The 26945-nt window shown below is 38.5% G+C and overlaps 1 protein-coding gene across 1 annotated transcript; it reads left to right on the top strand.

The window, feature by feature from the left end:
* Positions 1 to 19466: 19466 nt before the first annotated feature.
* LOC103931786 (protein SCAI-like) lies at positions 19467 to 25928 on the top strand. The gene is made up of 9 exons (XM_048581959.1): positions 19467 to 20126; positions 21879 to 22085; positions 22211 to 22462; positions 23437 to 23503; positions 23594 to 23776; positions 23926 to 24017; positions 24582 to 24764; positions 24846 to 24982; positions 25194 to 25928. The coding sequence occupies exons 1-9, from the start codon at positions 19617 to 19619 to the stop codon at positions 25378 to 25380; spliced, it is 1818 nt and encodes a 605-aa protein (XP_048437916.1). The 5' UTR covers positions 19467 to 19616; the 3' UTR covers positions 25381 to 25928.
* Positions 25929 to 26945: the final 1017 nt, after the last annotated feature.

Genomic DNA, 26945 nt, shown 5'->3' with positions numbered 1-26945 from the left:
TTCTAGAGGTGACACGTGGACTTTTATTCTAGAAAGACAAGATTGCCCTCAATAAATGGGTAGGTTTCTCAGATGCTCCCATGTGCAGTTCACATCCCTGGAGGTCTCAGCAGCTGAATACGACTGCCCAAAACTCACATGCCCTTGGTAAGGAATTAAAGATAAGGATTAATTAACCAAATCCTATCTTTAATACATTCCCATTTGAAGATTGACTCCAATCAAATAAGTAATCCTAATTTAAATAAATTAGGGATAATTACACCATTATCTCAAGATATTGTTTCCTATTTAATATCTTGGGAATATTTAGAGAATATCTCTCCATTAAACACTATGACCAGCCTTATCCCTATAAATACCTCAAATTCTACCAAATTTCATAGCTTTTGCAACCCTAAAAAAGTCAAACATTCAAACATTTTACTCTCTGATAAGCTCATATTTATATATATTTTACATCGAATTCACTTGTCTTTTCTTAGTTAGTTCCTTATATTTTTGAGCTATTTACTTTGTTTTTGTGTTTTGTAGGATTTGTCAAGCAAAGAAAAGAAAAATAGCACAAATGGAATTTTAAGTAACAAATTCGTCAAAATTGCCTGTGTAGATCAGCTAACTTTGGAAGCAAGTTGCGAACAAATTCGTAAAATATGCTTGGAAAGCTACAGATGTTTATTTTCTGGAGCATTTCACGGATTGTTAATATCATTTTTCCAGAAGAAGTTATGACTGTTTTAACACTGAAAGGTTCACAAGAGACTGAACAGTTTGTAACAACAATGAAAGCAATAAACCTTATAAATCTAGCATCCAAAACTAATGCAGCCAAGAACAAGCTAGCTAACACCTGTTCAAATATCAGAGGAAATGGAATTAAAGATGAGGATTAAGCGGAAGTAATTAGCATAAAGGCTACCCAAAGAGTTACAATTGTTCTACCATTTTCTCTCACTTATTGTTATAACTAAATTGCTATTAGTGGGGCAAGTTATGGAGAAGAAAATGATGCAGCAAAAATTAGCTTAAAGGAACGTTGGGGGAGGGAATAAAGGAGAGTTTTTTTACATAAAATTATTTTGAAAAAAAAAGAAAAAGAAAAAAAAAGGCTACAGGTTGCAGCGGAAAGGAAGAAAAAAGGCAAGGCAACAACACCATTGGGAAGGAAGGAAGGGAGAAAAGACCTCATTCAATTTCTTTTGGTTTTATCTTCTCAAACTCATATTGTACTTTTGGTTTCATTTGAGAATTATGTGTAACTAAATTTTTAGTAGTTAGGGGCTATTTTGAAGCCCCTATTATGATTGCAAGTTTGTTATGACATTTCGTTGAATTACTTTTATGAATGGATGAAAATTGATTCACTACTTATGTCAATGATGAATTATTTATTTGTTTTCTACGGATGCATACTTAGTAAGCATATCTAGGATTCTAATGCTATGAATATGTGTGTACCTACCCTTGTCGAATGAGGACCTACATATGTTCTAGAGTAGTACTTGTTAATTGTAATTAACACGTGGACCAAATTCTAGGATAAGTAAGACAACGCTAGTACTTATGATGCCTTATGATGACTCAAACTCTTTTCGTTTTTAATGATTTCTACATGTTAAATCTATGAACACGCTATTCTCTTAACATACTACATAAGAAAGAGTAATAGGTTGAGTTCCAATATTGAGCCAGCTTGAGCATCTTCATCCGGAAATAAAAGGAATTTGAATGAAACGTAATATGTTTGCATGATTATTTGGTGGTGGATAGCAATTCCCCTAACTCGTTTTTCTTAATTTGTGAACTACTGAAAATCTGTTTCTGTCATGTTTTTGTTCGATTTAATTTAAATATAAACTCAACTCTAAAAATCCCAAAAAATTATGTGACTGTAGCTCTATGCGTCTAGTGTCTGCATATAAAATTCGTAGACTTCAAATAAGTGTAAGTCGATATAATAATTATTTTTCAGTGGCTAGTCAATAGGGACAACAACCCAATTTTTATGACATTTTAAGTGGTTAGATAAAACAATTTTTTGCGGGAAAGACCCTTATTTTCATATGCTACAATTGACAAATCTTAGCATTAATAAGGAAAATCAATAGGACATTTGTGTGCTACTTTGTGGTGTGCATTTAATCCTATCAAATTTTTGGCGCCATGTTGCCGGGGATTGTTATTTTTAATTACTTATTTATGTATTGTTTTCTTTTCTTGTCTAATTAGTGTTATTTATTTATTTATTTATTATTTATTTCAGGTACTCTTCATAGTATATGCATACTTCCTACGATCTTGAGCTTGAAAGTACACTTCGAAAGCTTTATAGAAAAATCAAGCAGAAGTGTGCATCGGTGTCTTTACCACCATCTTCTCCACCACATTTAAGTTTAGAAGAGGAGGAAGAACCACAAGAAGGCATGGCTGATATGTCACATCCCCGTCCGGGACGGATCACTCCTAGGCCCGCTCTATCACCGTAGCACAATATTGTCCGCTTTGGGCTTACCATTCCCTCACGGTTTTATTTTTGGGAACTCACGAGCAACTTCCCAGTGTGCCACCCATCATGGGATTGCCCTAGCCTCATTCTCACTTAACTTCGGAGTTCCTATAGAACCTGAAGCCAGTGAGCTCCCAAAAGGCATCAGTGCTAGGTAGGGATGGGAATATACATATAAGGATCACATTGGTGTATTCATACACCACATTTGAGCATTGTATGACAAGTTATTACCTAGTAAGTGCATTAGTAGTTGCATATATGTATGTTTGGTGCTGCAGACGCACAAGTAAGTGCCAGGTAAGTTATGGTTTATATTTGTGATTAGTAGTGATGTGAGATACGTAGAGAGCTCATAACTTGCACCCCTGGTGTTAGTGCTCTCGCCCAGAGTAGGGCACAGTCCTTCATGTGATGTTCACCTCCCGCACCACATTCTCATCTTGGATCCAAGTTAGGTGCACAGTCCTGTCGTATAGACCACTATAGGTGGTTCCAACTCGTAGGTGATCCGCGATTATTCGCCCAGTTTTCACGTGATGTAGCACTTGAGCGTATTTATTTACACCCAGTCCTGTCGTACAGACCACTTTAGGTGGTTCAGACTCGTGTGCAGGTATAGTTAGTGAGTTGGAGATTTAAGTTCTAGATTCAGCCGTACAGGTCACGTTAGGTGACTCCGGCTGACATATTTCATTGCGTTGATTGACATTACCTGAGTTACTTATATTTTATGTAGAGGCACTCGACATGGTATATTTCTGAGCATATTTTCTATATGTGTGTATATTCTATTTTCTGGAAAACTATATAGGTTTTACGACGAGGGGTTAGAACTTTTTGAAATGATTTTGAAAAGCTTTGTTTTTGGCCACTCACACTTTCTGTTTTGCACCCTTCCAGGTTCTAGTTTAGATTGCTCTTTTGGTGGCTCACGAGGAATTCTCGGCATATCTGACAGATTATCACCAGTGTAGGACCCCATCTGGGTGTGTTTTAGTTAGTGTTTGTTCCTCTGGACTGCACTAAGTTTTCTATGCTCTGAATATTGTTTTTCATACTTACGCTTACACATGTATGTTATTTACTCTGTGTGTAGTTTGGTTTTATTTATTCGTACTTTTATTATTATTCTTAACTTCCGCACTGTGCACATGGTTACGTCACTCTCACGTGACAGCCAGCATACCCTGATTTCGGTCGGTATGTGTCAAGATAACTGTACTTTAAGGGAGTTGGCAACGCTAAATACGGATCAACAACCATTGTTAATCACATATCCAAATGCAGAAGAAGGATTTGAGCTTAAGTCCGACATGATTCACTACTTGCCTAATGGCTGGTTTGGTATTATTTTGCTTTGAAAAAAAAAAACTACTTCTGCTGTACTGTAAGAATAAGCAGCTATGAAATAAAGCAGTAGAGTGTTTGGTAAACTTTTTTGTGAAAGTGCTTTTGGAAAAAAAAAAAAGCAGTATTATAATGTTTGGCAAACTTTTATGTACAACAGCTGTGATTATGTGAAATGACTAAAAAGGGTATAATACTGGATGTGACATTAATTTAATTTTCTTAACAAATAAATATGAATTACTAAATATACTTTAAATTACTAAATATACTTTATTTTTAAAAGAAAAATATTTATAAACTTTATCTTAAATATTAATTACTATGACAAACTACTTCAATTGAAATATTTTAGATTGAATAGTTAGGATTCATTAGTACAATATTGTTAATGTACTTGAAAGTAGTCTAATTAGACGCATTCATGAAACTTGTCGCTATTCTATTTCTTAATACTTTTATCTCATGTGATCCTTCAACTCGGTATTCTTCATCATAATCATCATCACTACTATCGCTTTCTTCACAAAAGTCCCTGGGGTCATCAAAATGATGATCACGTTCAAAATACCTCCGTATGTAGCTATGAAGAGTCATTGTAACAATGTCAATCTTCACTTGCTTATTGAACGGGTAATTAGGCATATCCCTTAAAATTGCCCATCTTTTCTTCCATACCCTAAAAGTTCGTTCAATGATGCTCCTAAGAGAAGAATGCATGTGGTTGAATACCTCTTTATGACCTGTTGGTTCGGCACCCCTACGAAAATCTGGGAGATGATATCTTTCACTTTTGTATGGTCCCAAATAACCTCTCAATTGAGAAAGCTCCTTTTCTACAACTGAATCTTGTGGTTTTAGCTCCAAAAACTTTTTGTAGCTCTTCTCAGATTCCTCTAGCCAAAATGCACCTGAATCATATAAGTTTCCAATCATTAATTGGAAAGACAATGGAGATGGGGATTTCTAGAGACCTTTAGAAAACTTAAGAAATTAATACAAGCTATATTAGTTATGATAAGTTATCTTTTATCACAATGTCAGGGTACTTATTGAATTAACCACTGAGTAAAGGCCAAACAATAATTTTGGTCTGATCAGCAATATCATAGCGGCTGACTAATGGTAGGTTGGTAGCCCAATTGGATAATGCATGAATGACTATCAACAATAACCTATGGTTAAGTTGTTTTTGGCTTTTGAGCACACACAGAAACATAGCTGATGTGCTGCATAAAGTTTTAAGATAGTGGAACTTGGAACAACTAATTATGCAAAGTAGATCACAATGACAGCAGAGAGAGTATGATCACAACAACTGGCAAAGAAGGGTGAATATTTAAAAAGTACTTGCATATCTGACGAAGAATGGATGCCCGATGATAATATGCTTCTGAAAGTGCTGGATCTATCTCTATAGCAGCATTAAGATCATTAAATGCCTTGCTATAACGCTTCAACTTTATACTCTGTGAAATCCTCTCGAACAACTCAGCTGCATGACCCGGTTTTCCATCTGTACAAGGTTCATGTTCTGTAAGCCATTATCTGCACACCTTGACAAGCCATAGGTAGAACTCAACAAATTCACAACACAGTAGGTTTAACATCTCTGTCACTACAGAATATCCAAACTACCATGCCAACTCCATACAACTCGACATTGTATACGTATAAAGACAAGAGTTTACTCTAGAATCTCCATCTCCCAATTTCATATTAAAACTATAGAGCATATAGATAATCCAGATTCAATCAACTTTCCTGTATACAAGAGACGAATAGGTGTGAAATTTGTGATTAGAATCGTCAAGTTATTGTCTTTTTCCACCAATATGATTACAATCTTCAAAATGCCAAAAAGAATTCAACTAAAACCTAAACATTCCTAATGTTGAACATGTAGCTGTATCACTCGTTCAAGTTTCAACCTTTATACACTTAATTAATGCAAATAATACAAGGTTAGGTCTCATCCCATGTATTAAGATGATTCTTTGATTGAAATAGTCTTCTAAGTGCTGCAATCTAATTAAAGCCCATAATACAACATTGTCAAACACAAAGCCACCTCGCACTTTTCCTAGTACAATGGAAAATGATAATCGACTAAGCCATTGAATAATCCAAACATAATAAATACAGAAAAATAGTTTGATCTGCTAAAGAGAACACCAATAACCTTAAAAATAGCCCAAAAGCAAGAATCTTTCAAATTTGGCGCAAAAATTAAGGCAACCCAACTGAGAAAAAAACATGAAATTTAACAAAAAGCAATAGATCAACACACAAATAAATAGATCAAAGAGTGAGAGAAACAGCAGTTGAGGTGGCGCTGATCAACACAACCTTGAGTTGGCAAGATCCCATCATTAACTACATAGTCAATGAAACACATTACTATATGTGAACGGCATGCTCGTTCGAAGATCCTTTTCAGGACCAGATCTCCGCTGCCTATCGCCTCCCGACGACCCGAAGATTCTTAGCTCAATCCACAAAGGTGTCTGTGGAAACCACTCAAAAGACCGCTTCTTGGCGCAAAAAGCTCTTAACGTTGGCTATTACTGGTCAACTATGCATCAAAACGCCAAAGAGTATGTACAAAGGTGCGACAGCTGCCAACGCTTCAAGCCTGTGCTCGCACTACCTACTAACAAACTCCACCCGCAGCGAGCCATTGGCCATTCATGCAGTGGGCGATTGACTTGGTATGACCAATGTCGTCTACCACTAGGGGCAAAGGCATAAGGATCGTAGCAACCAACTACTTCACAAAATGCGTCGAAGCTAAACCCATAACTACAACTACCAAGACGGACATAGAACGCTTCATATGGAAGAACATCATCTACCACTTCGGCATCCCACACTCCATCGTCATCGACAATGGTCCATAGTTCGTAGGCAAAGATTTGGCAAAGTTCTTCGAAACATATAGCATTAAGCAGCACATGTCCACGCCCCGGTATCCATAGGGCAACGGGCAGGCCAAGGCGTCCAACAAGACCATCCTTGATTGCTTTAAGAAGACCCTCTCAGGCATGAAGGGCAAGTGGCCAGACGAGCTCCCTGGTGTTCTATAAGTATACCGTACCACCAAAAAGGGAGCAACCAGCGAAACTCCATTTTCCCTGGCGTATGGTTCTGAGGCGATCATTCATCCCAACATCATGGTGCCAAGCATCAGCACTATACTGCCAAATTTAAAGCAAAAAAAGAAGGAGATGGTCACCAACTTAGACCTGGCAAAGGAAGATATCACCTGTATTGCAGCCTATCAGCAGCAGCTCATTTCCAGCTACAACAACAGGGCAAAAATCCGGCAGTTCCAGCTAGGAGACTTAGTCCTCAGAAAAACCTTTATCACCACCCGACGGGAATGCTTTAAAAAGATTGATCCCATCTGGGAAGGTCCGTACAAAATCAGCTGAGTAGGCGGAATGGGCAGCTACACCCTCACCACTATGAGCGACAAAAAAATCGACAAGCAGTGGAATGCCTACAACCTGAGAAAGTACTATGTATGACCTCTTACCATTCCTTGGACCCTGTTTAAGACAAAGAAAGTTCAAAAACTCAAGCAGCTCAACGAACAAGACCTTGCATGCTGAGAATTATCAGTTGTTATGCCATTACTGTATACGAGCAAAGTTAATAAAAACCTCTATTTTCTATAAAGATTGAAGGAATTATTCACAAGCTTGGGTCAAATGCATAAACAAGATGACAAACCCTGTGACAAGCAAAAGATGTCATCTGCCTTGCAGACATGGCATAAGCTCTTCAGTGCGAGAGGGTAAACTAATTACTCGACATCCATCTGGGTAAGCTCTCCAGTGCGAGAGAGTAAACTAATTCCCCGACATCTATCCAAGTAAACTCTCTAATACGAGGAGGGTAAATTGATCTAGAATATCCAGACGTGGATGGGTAGTACGACTGCTCAGTTCCCCTTGAATACAGCGACTACCTGGGCCGAACGATTCCTAGAATTGGCCACAATAGTCATTCCCCTGGAATAAATTTAGCCAACTGAAAGATTTAATTTCGCGGGATCCCAAGTCTCTAACCGAAAGAGACATTAAGTGTAGGACCCCTGCCCATGAAAGAGTTCGCGTGACAAGATGGTCTGTCTTTGACGTCCAAGTCTTTATGAACGTGGCTTGGTTTTAAAGTGTTGCAATACTAGTTAAGTGACCTGCGAAATCAAGTTACAGCTTGGAAGGATGTAGCCTCTGAGGCGCAATTCCGCTTACACCTCAAGCCTAAAAAGTCTCCGAGAGTTAGGGATAAGGCCTGAAGTGGTTACACGGGTCGTCTGCTTTTGGCCAACGACCCAACGGTTAATAGCCCAAGGCAATCTGTAAGCTGAGACTTACACCTGCTATGACTACGCAGACTTGCCTGCTTGCTTAAAAGCAGCACCTCTGGCTGACGATATACAGTTTAAGTTTTGCTAGGATAAAGTCAAGGTACGACTATAACAGCTACGCGAACCTTCTCTACTTCCTATGAGAAGCATGAGTCCAACCAACAGCTCTATAAGTTAAAACTTCGCAACATGCCCTAGGAAGGCCTAGGCTCAAGAAGCCACTCAAAAGCTGAAGTACAACCATAGTGGTCACACGGACTCATCTGTTTTCTACGAGAAGCATGTGTTCAGCCACTGGCCCTATAGGTTAAACATTTCATAATACGCCCTGGGAGGGTTAAAGCTCATGAAGCCATCCAAAGCCGAGATTCATAACTATAATAACTACACGAACTTGCCTGCTTCCTACAGAGGCAACAAGTTTGGCCGCCGACTCTATAAGTTAGAAATCTCTCACTTTTTCCTCATGCAGGTGAAGCCCCGAAGATAAAGCTAAAACCTAAGTGACGATGTGGATCGGTTGCTTCACTGAGGCAACTCACCCAACCGATCGTCATAGGATAAAGTTTTTCAAAAAAACATGGCGAAATAGAAGGATGAAGCAAAACAAGGAAAGTTGTTTATTAAATTTCTAACAAATTGATAAACCGGCTCGAAGGTCAGCAAAGTTCAAATAAAGTAGAACAAAAAGCAAAAGAAGAAAATTCCTAAGTCTAAGCAAAAAGACTACTCATTGGCAGCCTACGCAACCACTGGTTCCTCGACTACTATACCTTCAGTAGATGCACTGCTTCTAACTACCAAAGCTTACATCAGCTCATCCTCAGTTGTCATTGCCTAGACTATCTGACCCTCAGCTGCACCACCAAAGGCAGCCTCAAATGAGAAATCAAGCAGATCAACTGGAGAAATGGAAAAAGTCTCCAAGCACTTATCGAAAAACTCATAATCCGACAGCCTACTCTAGAGATGGTTTACATAGCCAAGTTTGTGGAAATCAGTCTGACAAGAAGCAATCGCCACTTCATAACCAACTTTCTCATTCTTCAGCTGCATATTCTCCTCAACAAGCCCAGTGTGAGCACCCTGCAGCTCATCCAGTTCTTTTTTCAAGTTCTCACTGGCAGACAGCGCACCTTGCAGATCCACTTCCTTGGTCTCAAGCTTATTGGCAACCTCATTGAGACGAGACACTTTAACATGCATGAAGATAAGCTCCTTGTTGTTGGCAAAACAAGCAGATCGTAGCTTTGAATTGACACACTCAAGGTCATCGACCACCGGAAAAACACGACCAACTTTCTTCTCTACAACTTCCAAAATTGCTTGAGTTGCACTAAGCCTAGTCTTCAAGTTAACGACCTCTTGATGAGCAATCTCCAGCTGCACAGAAGTGGGGGCAAAGACATCAGACCCTTTTAAAATGGTGAGTTCAGATTTGAGCTTCTCGATATTTTCAGCAGCCAAGTAAAGCTGAGCCACCAACGCCACTTCAGCCTCCTTAGCATAGTTGACAACATCCTGATCAATGCATATAGACTCAGCTGCTAGAATCAAAGTCTTATACATTGTGGCAATCAGGGAGAACCTCCTCAAGTAGACAGTACGCTTCATAAAAAAGTCTAAGCAGATAACAACTTTACCAACACTGTCAACAAACTTAACGCATACATCGACGTCCTCAAGCAAGTCAGTCTTCAGCAGAGCACAAACCTTAGGAAACTCTCTAGCCTCAGACTCAGTGGATCTCTCACAACTGCCCATGCGAGCAGATTTCCCCTTCTCAGCAGACGAGTCAGTCACGGTAGAAGGAGGAACAGGCCTAGGCGCTACCTTATCAACAGAATCCATCTTATTGCTCTTCATAGCGGCGAGCCTCTCAAAAGCCGAACTAGACTTAACTCCCGATGGAGATTTCGATACAAACCCGAACACCGGAGGTGTCACCGAACCCTTCCACTAAGCAAGTTTCTTAGCAATAGATGTGGTAATCTTCGAAGTAGCAGGTTTCACAGGCTCAGGTTCAATGACAAGCTTCTCAGCAGCAAACAAGCTCTCATGAGCAGCAGAATAAGTCCTTAGCTTCTTCTCGGTCGAAGGCTCACAAGTAGGTAAGGTAGACCTCTTCTTTCCACCCTCATTGACAGTAGGCTCAACAGTAGTGATCGGGCGAGTCAATACCTCGTCCTTTATCCGCTTTATCTCTTCCTTCGGAGGCAGACCACTTTTCTTCCTACGAAGAGGGCTGAGCAGCCAGTGCCATTCACGGTACTCAGCAAGGATGCCCAAGGCAACGTGCATTTTCTTCATATCTACCGAAGTCTTTAAAGTTGAGCCAAACTCCCAATCTACATAAAGCAAGAAAATCGATCAATAAATTAAAGTCATGGAGCAGCTCAACAAAAATTCAAGCAGGATAAGAATAAAGCAGTTCACTTACCACTGATAAAGGTAGTCAGGACACACAGCTCAAGAGAAGAGTTAGACTCCCACTCTCCACTCACCTCTAAGGTATCTCCCGCCTACTCATGATCACATTTGCCAAAAGCATCGAGCAGCCTATGGCGAGACCTTAGCTGCCTCACACCTTCTTTATGGCCGATCTTCAAGAAGTACCATAACTCATTTATGGTCAAACCAAGATCAAAGAACCTACTCAAGTTCGAGAATCCCAACATCGCACGAACTGCATTTGGGGAACACTGAGCATGCACGCATTTCATGGAGCAGATCACCTCTTGGCAAAGACGCAGTATGGAAAAAGTAAATCCTAACACAAAGTAGTACGGATGGAATTTGATGGCCTTCTTCCTAACAGTGGCACCCTCACCGCATGGCTCATGGCCGCTGTTAGCTTTCACTTGCTTGGCATGAACCCCTGATGGAATCGTATGCTTATACGCCTCAAGAAAATCCTGAATCAGCTCGTCGAAATTGATCTTGACATATGCAGCCTTGAAGTAGCCCACCTTGCCGGAATAACCATATTGACAATACAAATGTGGAGGATATTCGTCACTTTTAAGATCGGATGTAGACATCTCAAAGTCTCTACAAAAAGCACAGAGAAAAATATTTAAAGGGCAACTCGCGAGAAGAGAATAAAAAATAAAAATAAAAATAAAAATAAAAAAATCGCGAAGCCCAGAGCCAGGCCATACAGGCCCAACTTTCTTTTCTATAGTGCGACTCAAAAGCCTCAGGCCCTTATGCACGCGGCTCAGCGAGAGGGGAGGCCCACGCCTCATTTCTCTCTCCTTCTTCACATGTTAGGCGCCCCAAGAAACAGGCCCAAACCTTACGGCCCAAGCCACCAAAGCCCGAGAGCTGGCTTGAACTGGTCTCTCTTGCTCTCCCACCTCAAGGTTGCACGGGCCCATGCCTAGCAATACTCCAAGCAAGCCCCAAGGCCCACTGCCCGGTTTAACAGAGAGGGGGCGAGTGCCCCGCACCTCTCTCCCTCTCCGCTACAATCCAGCGAGGCCTAAGGCTTATCGGCCCAACCTCCTTCGCTCCCCCTCGCCTACCACAGTAGACCCAAGCTTGCTTCACCATGTTTGGCCCTGTATTGAGCTCATCTAGGTGGGCTAAAGTCTCATGGCTCGCCCAACGCACTGACCCTCTTGCCGCACCACCAAGCTGCATCGTGGTATCCCTGCCATGCGTTCCTTACCTCTTCGGCCCCCGCCGGGCCAATTTTTCAAGTCCCAAGACTCCCAAAAAATTCAAGAAGAAGAAAATTCAAATTTTTCTTACCTTAGTGCGGCACGAAGAAGAACAACAACAAGAGACGACTCTTTGCAAGGGCAAGAAAAGAAGAACGCTAGGGGAGGGGGAATAAAAATTTCCTCTGGCTTCTCTTCCTTGTTGGAATAATGATCGCACTCCAAATTTATTTAAGCCCTTGCTTAAGGCAGAATTAAATAGGTATTGGGGGCAATTGTTTTCCTTTTCCTTTAAGAAGTTTATCTCCAAATCAAAAAAGAAGATCAAGTTCAAATTGGGAAGCAATTTTACAAGCCTAAGCAGCTTGGGATTCCTACACCTATTATCTTTTTCCTGCATGCAGTACAGTAGGTGTGGGGGCATTTGTGGAGCCTAAAATAATCTCAAAATTCTAGAGGTGACACATGGACTTTTATTCAAGAAAGACAAGATTGCCCTCAATAAATTGGCAGGCTTCTCAGATGCTCCCACACGCAGCTTACATCCCTGGAAGTCTCAACAGCTGAATACGATTGCCCACTACTCACCTGCCATTGGCAAGGAATTAAAGATAAGGATTAATTACCCAAATCATATCTTTAATACATTCCCATTTGAGTAAGTAATCCTAATTTAAATAAATTAGTGATAATTATACCATTATCTCAAGATATTGTTTCCTATTTAATATCTAGATAATATTTAGATAATATCTCTCCATTAAACACTATGGCCAGCCCTATCCCTATAAATGCCCTATATTCTACCAAATTTTCAGAGCTTTTGCAACCCTAAAAAAGTCCTAAACACTTTACTCTATCAGAAAAACTAACTTAGTCATCGGAGATCCATTGACCTACCCCCCCTCTTGGGCGTGTGAGGCTTAGGTCTTTGATCAAAGGTGTTGATTGTTTTGTAGGTGCATTTGTGTCAAGACTAAAGATGTCGAAAATTTGCATCGACAGTAGAATTCTCTTCCCTCCTATTCTCATCCCCTTCCCTCATCTTCTCTCACAAATTGCTTTTTGTCTTCTCCTGGCTATTAAAATGTAATACAAAACATTGACGTAACTTAACTGTAACCATTCAAATGGGAGGGAAGGGAAAAGAAAGAAGACTGAGAAGAGAGATAATCATACTCCATCAATTGTACATGCAGCCAACAACCTGAAATCGATGTCAGTATTCTATTTGAAACATAAACCGAATACTATGAGCGAGCATTGGTCCATGGGCATACCCACCACTCCCAAAAATGTCAAGTGTTGAAGCTTTCTTGCTTCCCTCGTTTCATCATTATTTGGAATTTTGGATTCCTTTATTCGATAGGCTTTTGGGGTCATTTCTTCTCTTGACCTTCACCTCCTGCTGCTGGCAGCTTTTCAATGATGTAGAAGATACTTGATGTGCATGTCATTGAATTATTTTTTGTTTGTGCTAGTGAATATGGTTTTTCTCTTCGTACTACTATTCCGGGTTCAAATATGAACCGCTCCTCGTAGGCCCAAGGCCCATGTTTTGACGTTTACTATATAGGTAGGTGCAAGTCCCAACCTTCTTGATACGTGTAATCCAATTTACTAAACTTTTGTGAATATATCATATAAGCCTAATAATTGGTATTAGAAAACCTCCTTTTATCAATGTAGGACAAAAGGACTTAATTTATTTTTCATTCAAACTTCCAACAAAAAAGGTGATCGGCAATTAGATGAATTTTCTGTCAATTGAGAAATATAAACTCATATTCAAGGTAATTTCAAGTAACACAAAAAGCAAAAAATGTAAATAGTAATAGTTTATCTTTTTGATAAATTAACAAACAAAAAAAAAATCAAGGCATATATTAAATTTTAGTGCGAGAATTAACTGTGGTGTGTACATGAAAGTAAAACTTAGATGCTCGTGCTGCATGACAAGATATGTCCCCAAAAAGATGAACGATCGAACGTTAGTGAGTAGGGGAATCTTGAAAGAGTTCGCCTAATAAAGCGAAAGAAAATTACTAGCATTGAAAATTGGAATGATTTTATTAAGAGTGATACTTTTTATAGACTACATGTCATTTTACAATTTAACGTTAATTTTCACACTAATATTATAAAATATTATGTCAAAAACATAATGTGTGGCAGAGAGTCTATTAAAAGTCTCACTTTTAAAACAATTCCCTTTACATTCTCTTTGTAAATATAAAGCCATGCAATGAGTTATAAGACTAAAGACTAAGAGCTTGTTTGGATGTGCTTTTAAAATGACTAAAAGCACTTTTAGAGAAAATATTTTTGGTTCCAAAAGCACTTTAAGTGTTTTTTCAGTATTTATTAGCATTTTTACTAAGGATTGTTTCTAAAAATATTTTCACCAAAAGCGCTTTCAATTATTTTAAAAGCACATCCAAACGAGCTCTAAATGAATAGGAGGAGAAGCTTCATCTTTATGCATTTCATATCATTTGAATACAAGTCTAAATTTATATTATATATAGCACAACAAGATATCACAATTTAATCAACTACCATTTAACTAATCATCTCCCTCTTGATCATGATGCCATATAATAGTGGGTACTACTAACAAGATCAAAATTTTAAATCAAATAATGTGTCATCAATAGGAAATAAGCATGTTAATCAATGTTTAAGTAATAATCTAATCATTAACAACCACATTATTTAGTTTATAAATTTAATTTTAAAAATGTGATTCTCTTAACATTATCCAAAGAATGCCAGATTAGACAATATGTATCATGATGATGTTGCTTGCTATGCGCGAAACAACAAGTATGTGGCTAAGACCTAGGGCTGGTTCAGAGATTTTTGAGGTTCTGGGCGATGCCAAAAAATGTGACATCCCACATCGCCCAAGGGAGTGATCCTTAAATGTATATTCTTATCCCTACCTAGCACGAGGCCTTTTGGGAGCTCACTGGTTTCGGGTTCCGCAGGAACTCCGAAGTTAAGCGAGAAGGGGGCTAGAGCAATCCCATGATGGGTGACCCACTGGGAAGTTGCTCGTGAGTTCCAAAAAACAAAACCGTGAGGGAATGGTAAGCCCAAAGCGGACAATATCGTGCTACAGTGGTGGAGCGGGCCCTGGAAGTGATCTGCCCTGGACGGGGATGTGACAAAAAATGTGCCCTCACTTCATATAAAAAATTATTTGTTTTTGCACATAAGACATTGATAAATTATATTTAGAAAAACACTTCAAACTCAGTAATTTATAAACATGGAAAAACTAATGTATTTTGTATCGAGAGAAGGAAACCAAAAAACTTCATGCTTACAAGTAGATAGATTATGAGTTTTGTCTTCCATCTGAACTTTTAAAATGTTTTTGTATAAATCGTGAGATGTTTTTTCTTATTTATTAACCTTGTCAATATAAGACTAAAAAAATAATGATATTTCGAGTTTTTAAGAATATGTATAAGTAATGAATGGGCACCATTAAACATTTTGATGACATATCATATGATTTGCAAATTTGGTCTAAAAATTTAGTCTACGCATTACCCTTTGTTGAAGATTAAACTTGAATTGGAACGAATGTTTAAAAATAGCAACCCACCTAGTTACTAGCTTGTAATTAAAAATAAATTAACAACCAAACAAAAATTCTTAAAGATTGAAAAAAATAAACATGCACATATCATTTCGAACTTAGGACCTCTCATTAATATTAAATACAAAAATCATTGTTTCTAATTAAACTTCTAATCATTTAGCCAAATTTTATAAGTTTATATTGTTATGAAAAGAAATTTGTAAAAATTGAAATTTAAATAAGCACACATGGTGTTTTGAATTGAAGACCTCCTCATTAATTTCAAATAACAAAATCACTTGTTCTAGTTAAATTTCTTTGTCATTAAACCAAATTTTATAAATTTATACTTTTATAAAAACGTATATAAATATGTCACACTAATAATTTTGGTGCTCCTAATTTTTTTGGGCCCTATACGGTCGTCTTGCCCACACTGGACCTGGGCCGACCCTGTGAGACCCCAAGACAATTGTGAAAAATTATTGAATTAATAATAACATTCATTGCCCCTCACTCATTGAGCAATTAGATACATAATACTTAATGACAACACTTTTCGCTATGATTAATCACAGCTGAGCGTTTGTTTGATCTACTCTTTCCTTTTTATATTAAAATAGTATAAAATGTTTGCATTCATGTTCATGCCAAATCAGTTTTCTTTTTCTAACTACAAGCGGCAATGTATATCAAATTCATATAAATTATAACAATGAAGATTCGACATGAGTGCAGAGATAGGATCCTCGCCTGATCTTTTTTGTAAGGACTTCGGAAATTTTTTAATCATGTTCATTTATTGTATTTCGTGCAGTTAATTTTCGTCAAGTACTGTTTATATTCAATTTTAAATAATATAATTTAAAATGATTTCTGACGATATGTACAATGAAAAGATATGATTAAAAGATCATCGGGATCTTCACAAAGAGGATCCGACGAGAATCTTATCTCATGAGTGCAGAGAAATAAGCACATTATTTAGTTAACTTGGCTAAGTCAAAATATGTAATTGTTGGATGGCTCTGGCCACCATCGACACCTCTCCATTTTTTCCGGCATACCCCTTTGAAGTTTCGACAACCATTGATGCTCTCCATTTTCTGACTCCTTTCTCTCTTGTTTCTCTTTGCAAACGTAGATCCAATCAATTAGGAAAGAGAGGCCGGTGTGAAGTGGAGTTATACGGTGCGAGAGAACAGAACAAATTATATAATCTCAACTACATATCTTGGAGTGGCGGCGTATATAACAAATTTACAATTTATACATATACCAATCATGAAGGAAAACCCAATACAACAAGAAGAGTCAAACGACAATTATATGACTATGCTTTTATTGGACAGGAATTGCCGAATTGGTTTCCAATATCTACTACAAGAGGCTACGTTGATGACTGATTTGGAGTTGCAGATGCTTTGGTTTATCAGACGGGAGCATAAAGCGAAGTCATGTTTGGTGCAAACGCCGACAGAGTCTGGTGGTTCCTATTCTTCTTAAGAGTATAACAGTTGTCAACAACCTCAAGGAAAATTTTTGCTAGGGAGGAGTGCAGAGGTGTGGTAGGGTTTCGGTTAGAGATTGAGTGTAGAGATAAAAACACACCTTCATTTTCCTTTTCTTATTTATTTTAAGGGCAAATTTAAACATTTGACGGATAACATTATTTACTTGGGTGTATGGATAAAATAAATGAATTCAAATAAAATTTCCCCTTATGTTTCCCAATCATCTTTGTATTTATCGGTTGTATGAGAGGTGTTATTTACTTTTTACAGGGTTCTAGTTTGTTTATTTGAATCGGCCAATCTATTGTGATATCTCTTGAGCTATTGGAGGTGATTCCACTTTTTTATATGCTCGGTTGCTCCAGTTTTGAGTATTTTTTATTTTAAATAACTACCGAAAACATATGCAGTTACTCAACTAGTTTAGACGTGTCAAAATGACTGGTCATGTTAGCTCGCAACTTAGCATACAACCAGATTCCATTGAGGTTCGGACTAGTTAACCTTTTATCGACACTTGGACCGCTTTTTAGGTTCTCCTCGCCTTGGGGCCATTGGCCTTGAAGGGTGAATTTGAGCTCGTTAAGTCGAGATAGATGAAAATAGGCATCAACAAAGCCTAATAGACCAATAATCTGCTTTTTGTTTTCTTTTCTTTCGTGCGGAGCCGGTTAATACTCGGGTAATCCAATGAGCTTTGTTATTTAGACACAACATTGGTTTTATAACTATTTTTGATACAATGATATTGAGATGTGAGATTTGGACTAAATTACATAATGTGTCATCTATTTTGGTATCAAATTTGTCATAGTCGAACTTGAAGTCTCCTTCTTATAAATAAAAAATAATATCATTAAATAGTAACAGTAGCAAATAACCTTCTTGAAATTAAATAAAAAATGGTTAAACAGGATAATATTTGAAGGCTTCATAAGAAACAACATTATATGAAGGTTAAATTCTTCTCTCGGTGCCACCCACTCATTTTCCAAAGGTCATCTGCAACTCTCTTCGTCGAAGTCTCGATGACGGCTACCACTGTCACAGCACTGCGTCAGATGTCTTAGAAGGCTGACATTGAGATGATGTTGGCCTCCGAGGTCCATCTGGGCACCAAAATTTGACAGAAAGATGTTGCGCGTCGAGGTTCATCTGGGCACCAAAAATTGATAGAAAGACACGTCTTCAAAGACGCAACAATTGCAAGCATCATATCTCCCCCTTAATTTTCCTCCGATTTACTTATTTTTTGGTAACGTAATATAAAATTTCAGATTTTTGAAAATGTTTTAGTTGGTGTTGTGGAGCGCGAATTTCAGCTCTCAAAATACAAAAAATAGGGGGGTCCCGGGTTCGAGGTTCCAAGCTGGTGAGTCTACTTGACCGTGGGCAAGAGAAAGCTGAAATGAGGTGGTGGACCAACAAATGGTGCTGGGGATGGAGTAACTTAAGTTTAAAATTGGGAGGTTGCGACGATTTGGGGTTGGGAGTTCTTAAATATAATTTGGGGGTATTGGAAAGGACTGGGGTTCTCGGGCTCTGTATAAAAACAAAGATATTTTACTTTTTAAATATTTTATAATATCTGGCTAAAAAACGCTATCATTTCGGCTAGGTCTTTTAAAACAAAAATTAGAAACCTCTTCTTCTTCGTTATAAGCACTGCTGCATGCACATCCATGGAGGCAACAAGCTTCTCCACTGCACATGCCCAAATTGTTGAAGGGTCCCGAAGATCGATCATAAGTGTTTCTTTGGGCTTCCAGGGGGTATATATATGTGTGTGTGTATTCTTGCTGGGTTTGTAAAAAATTGTGATGGGTTGTTTTGTTGTGGATGGGTTTTTGTTTACATGTGAAGCAAACTATCAATTTTTGGGTCTGAAATCTCAAGAATTTTGCAATTTTTTATATGATAGATGGCAATGGTGGCAATTGCTAGAAGAAGAAAGGAGGTTCAGTTTGATAAGATTGTTGTATGTTTAACTGTGGATTAAACAAGGTATTTGAGTGATAACAACGTACTTTGAACATGGGGAAGATGAAATGTTTAATGGAAATAAAATGAATATTTAATTGAAATTGAAGTTGAAGTAAATAACATAAATATTTTGTTATATATCAGAACTTTTTTTTTCGTTCTTTTTTATAATTCTGCTTTTTACTTTATGATTGAACTAAACGCTTCTCTAAGTTAGTTCAGTTTACTCTATTCTAAGCCAGTCTAGCTTAATTTTTGAAACTAGTTCAGTCTGAGATAATTTAATGTAATAAACGCACCCTTTATATGGAGGAGGATTCTCTACTCTCTTATTCTCATCCCCTTACACCTCCTCCTCTTACATATTAATTTTTGTCTTATTATCTCTATAAAAAAATTAATATAAAATATTAATATGATTTAATCGTGACGATTCAAATAGAAATGTAAGAGATTAGGAAGGTAAATAATTTTCCTCGCCAAAAAAGTCCACTTAATCACTCTCTCTCTCTCTCTCTCTCTAGCCCGTCTGTCTGTCGTCTATAAACGCTACAACACCATTTCCGATGACTTCTGGGGACCGTAATTACTGAAACTCAGGCTGCTTCCGCTGCTGCTTAAACCCTGCCACATGTCCGAAAACGACGTCGTGACGCGGACGTTCCGGGCCCTGGTGGAGGGCGCCGACCGGAAGTTTGCTAGGGTTCGCGACGTGCCGGCGTACGGACGCCTCCACAACCAGCACTACTTCCACAAGGTCTTCAAGGCCTACATGCGCCTATGGAAGTACCAGCAGGAGAACCGCTCTAAGCTCGTCGCCGCCGGCCTGAACCGCTGGGAAATCGGCGAGATCGCCAGCCGGATCGGCCAGCTCTACTTCGGCCAGTACATGCGCACCAGCGAGGCCCGATTCCTCGTCGAGGCCTACGTCTTCTACGAAGCCATTCTCAGCCGCAGCTACTTCGACGGCTCCACCGGTTCCAGAGGTTTCGGGAAGAAGGATATCGGAGTCCGCTTCAAGGAGTTGAGATTCTACGCCCGGTTTTTGCTTGTTTCCTTGATTTTGAACCGAACCGAGACGGTTCGTCTTCTCGCCGAGCGGTTCAAATCGCTTGTTGATGACTGCAAAGCCAATTTTCGGGTAATTTCTCGTTGTTTTCTAGGCATTAGGATTTGTTTGGTTTCTGAGAAAGTGAGAAGTGAGAACCAATTAATCATACAAATTATTAGAATATTTTGACTGGGTTCTTAATATTCTAGGAAATACAGTGCACTAACAAGTCCAAGATAAAATCTTTCTCAAATTTAAGGACAAATTTTTATGGTGGTTGCTGTGATTGGATCAATTGTGCGATTTATAGTTGCACTTCTGAATTTTGTTTCACCTTTTAGATATATGCAATCTAGGGTCTTCTGTCTTCGGTTTTCAAGCTAAGATTCATTTCTATGTGCTGTGTGAATTGTCATTTTACTAAGTGAAAAGGACCTGTCACGTAAAGTCGAGTGTTGCCATGCTGTTATGAAACTTATTAAAGAAATGTGAATTCCTCCTTAATGAAAATGGTACCGCCAGCTGAGTTGTTCCGTGAGGAAGGCAGCTCACCAGCTCAGGTGGGTCTGAAATCCACATCATGTTGATGGGGAGATAAGGGAGAACATCTAGAAAAACCCAGTCGCCAATCGAAAGTCTCGTTTGCAATATACTCATGAGCTGGTTATTTTTTGTAATTTAGAACAACTGCAAGCACATTGGGTAGCTAATTTTAAACATATGAGAATTTTGGTGGTGTATGATTGAAGCTCAGATCAAGTACAAATTGGCTAGATTTAAAATTTTATAAGTTGAGACTAAATTTAGCATCTCATGCATACGGAGATGGGAATACTTCGTTGGATGTGTGGGCACACGAGAAAGGACAAGATTAGGAGCGAGGATATTAGAGTTAAATTAGGAGTAGCCGAAATTGAAGATAAGATGGGAAAAAATCGGTTAAGGTGGTTTGGACATGTGAAACAAAGACCTACAAACGCTCCGGTTAGAAGATGTGATTACAAGATAAAGGCTCAAGCCAAAGGGGTAAAAGAAGACCTAGGAAGACTTGGAAAGAGACTCTAAGAAAAGACTTGGACTACCTGGTTCTAACGGAAGACGTGACGGGCGCAAGGCCTTCTAGGATTCATATAGCCGACTCCACTTAGTGGGATAAGATTTTGTTGTTGTTGTTGTATGCATGCGGAGGGATGATTTGGGGATTATGATGGAAGTGAGAATAATCAGGGACAAACCTGGAATGAAGTCAAATGATGTGTACACAGTATGGTGGGCTTGCCTCAAAATAGTGATATGTGATTTCTGGATATGCATGCATTGCTTAAAATGCACTGTGATCTATAGGAATGGTGCCAGTAGTTCAGATACAAGTGAGCAAAGTGACTGAGAGAAGCAGGTGGATTAGGGTGAAGTCAGTGGAATTATGCAGATGCACAGGGACTCTTCAGGTTTAGGGGTGGTTGATCTCTTGAGGTCCAAGGTGTGTCTCTGGAGTTACTAAGTTGTTGGGTGAAGCAATTTGAAGTTGCGAGTCACCGAAACCCATTTGTTTTCTGCTTGGACTCTTTGAAAAATTTATGAATGAAATAACTGAAAACCACATGCAAGAGTTGATCAAATTTTTACTGATGGATGCATTCACTTATGTCCAATTTAAATAGCTTATGTCACTTATGTCCCAATTTAAATAGCTTATGTGTGTGTAAAGTGTAAACTTTTATTTATGTCTTAGTTCAAACTTTAAATAGCTAACTTGTATTAGTGTTCCTCGAATAAGTTCTTGCATGGTTCTTTCATTAGATTACCTGCATGATTTTGGACATTTGAGTTATCTTTTCTCAGGACACTAATTTTAAAGAATGGAGGCTAGTGGTGCAAGAAATTGCTCGATTTATGAAAGTTGATACGGCCTTTATGAATGTCAGGCCATTGCGATACTCTACCTTGTTTGATTCGCATCCAGCATCTCTTCCGTATGTTGCTCGTTTCCATGCAAAGAGAGTCTTAAAATTTCAAGATGCATTGTTAACAAGCTATCACCATAATGAGGTAAAAATAAAAGGATGATTGTTTATATCTTTAATCATTGATTTTAATTCATTTCAGAATTGATTATAATATACAGCCGTCACAAAGGAAAAAGTATGTGAATGTCCATGCATTTTGACTTGCAGGTCAAATTTGCTGAACTTACATTGGACACCTACCGAATGCTGCAATGTTTGGAATGGGAGCCAAGCGGGTCTTTCTACCAAAAGCGTCCGGTTGAACCAAAGGAGAATGGTGTTTTTATTGAACACTCTGGGGCTTCTGCGGCATCTGGAGTAATTGATATGAACTTGGCTGCGGACATGACTGATCCAAGTTTACCCCTAAATCCAAGGAAAGCTGTTATCTATCGTCCATCTGTGACACATTTGATAGCGGTTAGTGCTAAAGAAATTTATTGTCATGTTTGTTATTTGAGGGCTATGTCTCTGGAACTGTAGGGATCTGCTTAGAGCCTTGAAACTCATGTTCTGTGATGCGTGAAATATGCACATTCAAAATGACAAAAAAGTTACAAAACTACAAACAGAAATGGAAAAATCGAAAATATAGGACACAAGAAAAAAAAAATGTAATTCTGTATTTTTATTCTATTTGGCACATTAATTGATTTACAAAAGGTATGGCTGATTTAAGGTATATTAATAAAATTTTGGTCAAAGTCTCACGTCTATTTTGGTTTGAAAACAAAAATATTGAAAAACTAGTTGCATGTATTTTAACCTTTGCTTTGTTATCATTAATTCTGTGGTAAAGGAAGAAACACTAGAGTGTGAGCCTTCATGTCTTACTAGTCCGTACTTTGTTAGTTGAAATGCCAATTTATGCCCTGGCCCCTTGGTTTCCATTTCATTGGTATGATGAGGGTTTTGGTTGATGAAAAGTATATTTTTACGAAAAACAGGAAGAATCTTTTTATTATTTTTTCTGTAATACAAAAATGAGCCCAAGTCTTCACATTTTTTTTTCTTTTCATTTTGAAATTGGCCCATTGTGTTGGAGTTCATCCTGGATGTGTCCACCCTTTCTTTTTGCAGGTTAAATATAGGGATGCATCCCATGTATTCACATGTTTTGAACACACAATGTCATGTCATATTTGTTTAGTCAGCTTTATCATGCGGGGTTCTTTAAACCTTTGTTTGAAAAATGGCATTGCCAATTGCACTGTTCGTACATGTACCTGCAATAAAAGTAATGGTGTAATGTTTTAATGCAACCACGTAGTGTGGGACCATTAAATATTGGTTGCTTCTTTGCCAGTGAAAATTTTCAATCTATCATATACATATATATTTTCTTTTTTCAATGTTTAGTTGCCAATGCTGAGATGTTATTGATGCATCGGCAGGTGATGGCTACAATATGTGAGGAGCTTCCTCTGGACAGTATTATGCTAGTTTATCTGTCAGCCTCAGGTTAAATTTGGTTTTGTCAGATAAATATCAACTCATCAATCTTCGTGTCTTGTCATCCCAAATTAGTAAACTTGATGATCAATTGTGCAGGGAAGGTTGGTCGTAGTAATGCTAGTCAGGTGTATAGCGCTGGAGGATCACAGAAGTCCTCAAAAAACAAAGCTCCTCTCCAAGATCAGAATAAGTTTCTGCCTGAATCATGTATAAATAACAAGGGAGAGTTAAGTGGCTATTATGATCAATATCTGTGGTTTGGTCCTAGAGGAAATGGTGGTAGGTTCCTGTAATGCATCCATATGCTGCCTTGTTTTATTATGGCTACTTTTGTGCGCAGTAAACTGTTTAAGTCATTCATTTATTTGTTGTCTTCCCTATATTATTGTTCCACTCTTATATTAGTCTTACATTTTTTTTATTTTCAGGTTTGAACAACCTTTACCCTGGTGATATAATTCCTTTTACTCGTAGGCCTCTTTTCTTGGTAATAGATAGCGACAACAGCCATGCATTCAAGGCAGGTTTGTCAAAACTTGTGCATTAATTCTGTGGTTGCATGTTTTTACAGTGGAGTGTAGTTACAAATCAGATTTTCTTCCTTTATCCCAAAATGTTTTTGGACATTTTATGGTTATTGTTTTGATTTCATTTTATTGGGTCCACATTTCTTTGTTCTTGGAGTAAGTTTTGAAATGTTGAGAGTAACTTATTAAGTTACTGGAACTAGCAATGTTTTACTCGGTAATTGTTATTGGAAACGCGTACATCCCTAACAACCTTGAAGCCCTTCTGGCTCAAATATGTTTTGGCATCTAACTTCAAAGGAGTGTCAATGGCTAGCGAATCTTTCTAGTGTTGCACTTGTGGAAAAGTCTTCTGATATATTGGCCCTCCCATTCCCTCCCCAAATGCCAACTTCTGTTCATGGTTCTTGGTCATTTTGATGGGATTGGAGAAGGTTTCTCTCCATCTTATGGTCTTTGTTGATTACCTGATGTTTGAGACGGTGGATTGAGTTGATCTGCATCTGAGCGGTGTTTGTCAGGGAAAATACTTACATTCTGCTGATGAATGAGTTCAGGCTTTACATGGAGTGGAAAGAGGAGAGACGGCTGCTCTGCTTCTTTCACCTTTGAGACCAGCGTTCAAGAATCCAGCTGATGCTGATTTAACGCAAAATGGAAGTCAGTTTACCTTTTTCTTGACTGCTCCCTTGGCAGCATTCTGCCAATTAGTTGGATTCTCCTCTTCTGATACCGAAGCAGTAAGTTAATTGCAAGGACTGCAGTACTTGCTGACTGTCCATTTTATTTTAGTTGTTCCAATTGATTTATTCTGCTTTCAGGAGGTTTATAGCAATGCTGAAAGCATACTCTCGGCTGCCTTCTCTGAGTGGGAAGTTATTCTTTGTACGACAAGAAGCCTGGATCTGGTATGGGCACAAGTTCTATCCGATCCTTTTTTGCGGCGACTTATTCTGAGGTACGCATCTTCCCCAGTCTGCCAAGGAATATAAGGCAACAAATATCTGGTTCTGTAATTTGTTATGTTTAGCATTATCGCTATCTTACTGCATTTGCCTTAATGATGGGAAACGAGAGATGATAGCAATTGTCTTGGTGTTCTGTTGTTTTAATTATTTTGTTTAAAAGTCAAAAAAGCGGAAATGCTTACATAATGCTCCTACTTCCAGATTTATATTCTGCAGAGCTGTGCTTTCTTTCTTCTGCCCTCCTGAAGATAGTGAGCAGCATTTGCCGGTTTGCCTACCTATTCTTCCCAATCCCGTTTCTCCAGATTCTGAAGTTGTGCGGTCTGCTGTCCACAGGCTTGCAAAGCACCTCAGCGTCTCTGACTATTTTCACTTTGTTGACACATGATTATCTAATTAGATAGTAAAGCTAGATTGTAAGTATAGCACTCTGGGGTTAAGGTCTCCTCGATCCGGTGTGACCATGGCACAGATAAATCAGTTGGCTTACTAGGGGCGGGGTTGAGAAGATACTAATCGGCTCATATGTAATGGGTGGTGTTATTGTGTTTAGGTTGGTGTCTGATCCTTGTAGGGTGTGAACTTTTCCAGGTGAATCTTCAAATTACATATAGTTGTCAATACCTTTGTAAAGAAAATCAGCTGGTGAAACAAATTTTAAATTATTTTAACCTCTCGTGACGGCAATTTTTACGGTCTTGTTGAAGCTTATGGTTCTCAGAGGAATTTTTGAATGGCCTCTGCTACTGCTACTTCACAATGTGATTTGAGTTTTTTGGCTTGTATTTTGTATTTTGTAATTTGTATAAACACCTTCATTTTTATTCATTTATTTGGTGAGTGTATTTGAGGGAGTTAGAAAGGGAAAGTCTGGTATGATACATTTGATAGAGATTGCTCCATAATAATGTACTAATAATACCGTATTTTGCACAACTTTGTTGGCTGGATTTTTCGTACACTTATTTTTACCCTTCACATGCTCTTATTATTTTTTTGCTATTGGTCTTCTTCATTTTATTTAATCCAACAATCGAAAATTGAAAGGGGTGTGTGAAAAGTAAACTTCTCATACCTAACCCTCCCTCAAAGAGCAAGTGGCTAAGAGCAAAGAGCTAACTGCTAACAGCTAGTAGCAGGACTAAGCAAGGGCAGATCCACATAGGGACCTAGGAAGTCTAAGGACCAGTCGACAATCCTAATTCTCCGCTATAAATTTTCTGGAGACCCCTCACACTCGAGTATGAGGTCGTTGTAGGTTGTAGGTTGCATTGGCTGTCTTCTTCTTGGAGAAGATGACCGCGCACGGAGAAGAAAGAAAATAGGGACCATTCCTGCCTTTTTACTCCTTGCTTCTGTCATGGTCTCATTCGTTGGTGCCACCCACTTCTCCTCCAACCTTTCTTTGTCATCTGGCGGGGGCAGTACAGAAGACCAAATTTCCCCAAATTATTTCAACCATCTTAGTAATTTTTTTTATGGGTGAAATTTCCTTCATAAGGTTAGTAAGATGGATATGATCTATCATGGGTTGGTGAAATTTGGGGGTGGAGCTGCCATGACTTCGGGAGAATGGGGAGGGAGGCAGTTGGTGGAGGTATGGCAACTTTGTTCTTAGTGAGATAGAAGGTGGATGTTTGGATAATAGTAAAAGAGAAAAATGGTGTGTTTGGTTAGAAAGATAGTGGGAGTTTGGGGAAAGTTTTATTTGACCAGTGTTTTAAATTTAGTGGTTCATATTAGATAATCAATAACTTAGGTACTCCCTAGTAACTTATGAAACCTCGTAATGGACGCTTGAATTATGATTTTATAATTTGTAATATTGTTTTGTATATGATTTTTGAATGAAATGTATTATATTTAAATTTTCAATGTTATTTTTGTCTATAAATTTTTTGACCTTTATAATTGGGACCTCCCGCGTTTAAAATCCTGGATTCTTCACTAGGA

Source organism: the organism of the source record quoted next, unplaced genomic scaffold, assembly GCF_019419815.1.
Source record: "Pyrus x bretschneideri cultivar Hongxiangsu unplaced genomic scaffold, Pyrus_bretschneideri_v1 Contig18, whole genome shotgun sequence".
NCBI lineage: Eukaryota > Viridiplantae > Streptophyta > Magnoliopsida > Rosales > Rosaceae > Pyrus > Pyrus x bretschneideri.
Note: the sequence above shows the minus strand (reverse complement) of the source record. Positions and strands in the feature narration are given on the sequence as shown.

Excerpts from the sequence above, each read along its gene's own strand:
- LOC103931786 (XM_048581959.1), top strand. The coding sequence starts at position 19,617 with ATGTCCGAAAACGACGTCGTGACGCGGACGTTCCGGGCCCTGGTGGAG. Across the intron at positions 20,127-21,878 it reads ACTGCAAAGCCAATTTTCGG|GACACTAATTTTAAAGAATG; the intron begins GTAATTTCTCGT and ends ATCTTTTCTCAG. Across the intron at positions 23,777-23,925 it reads TGGTCCTAGAGGAAATGGTG|GTTTGAACAACCTTTACCCT; the intron begins GTAGGTTCCTGT and ends TTTTATTTTCAG.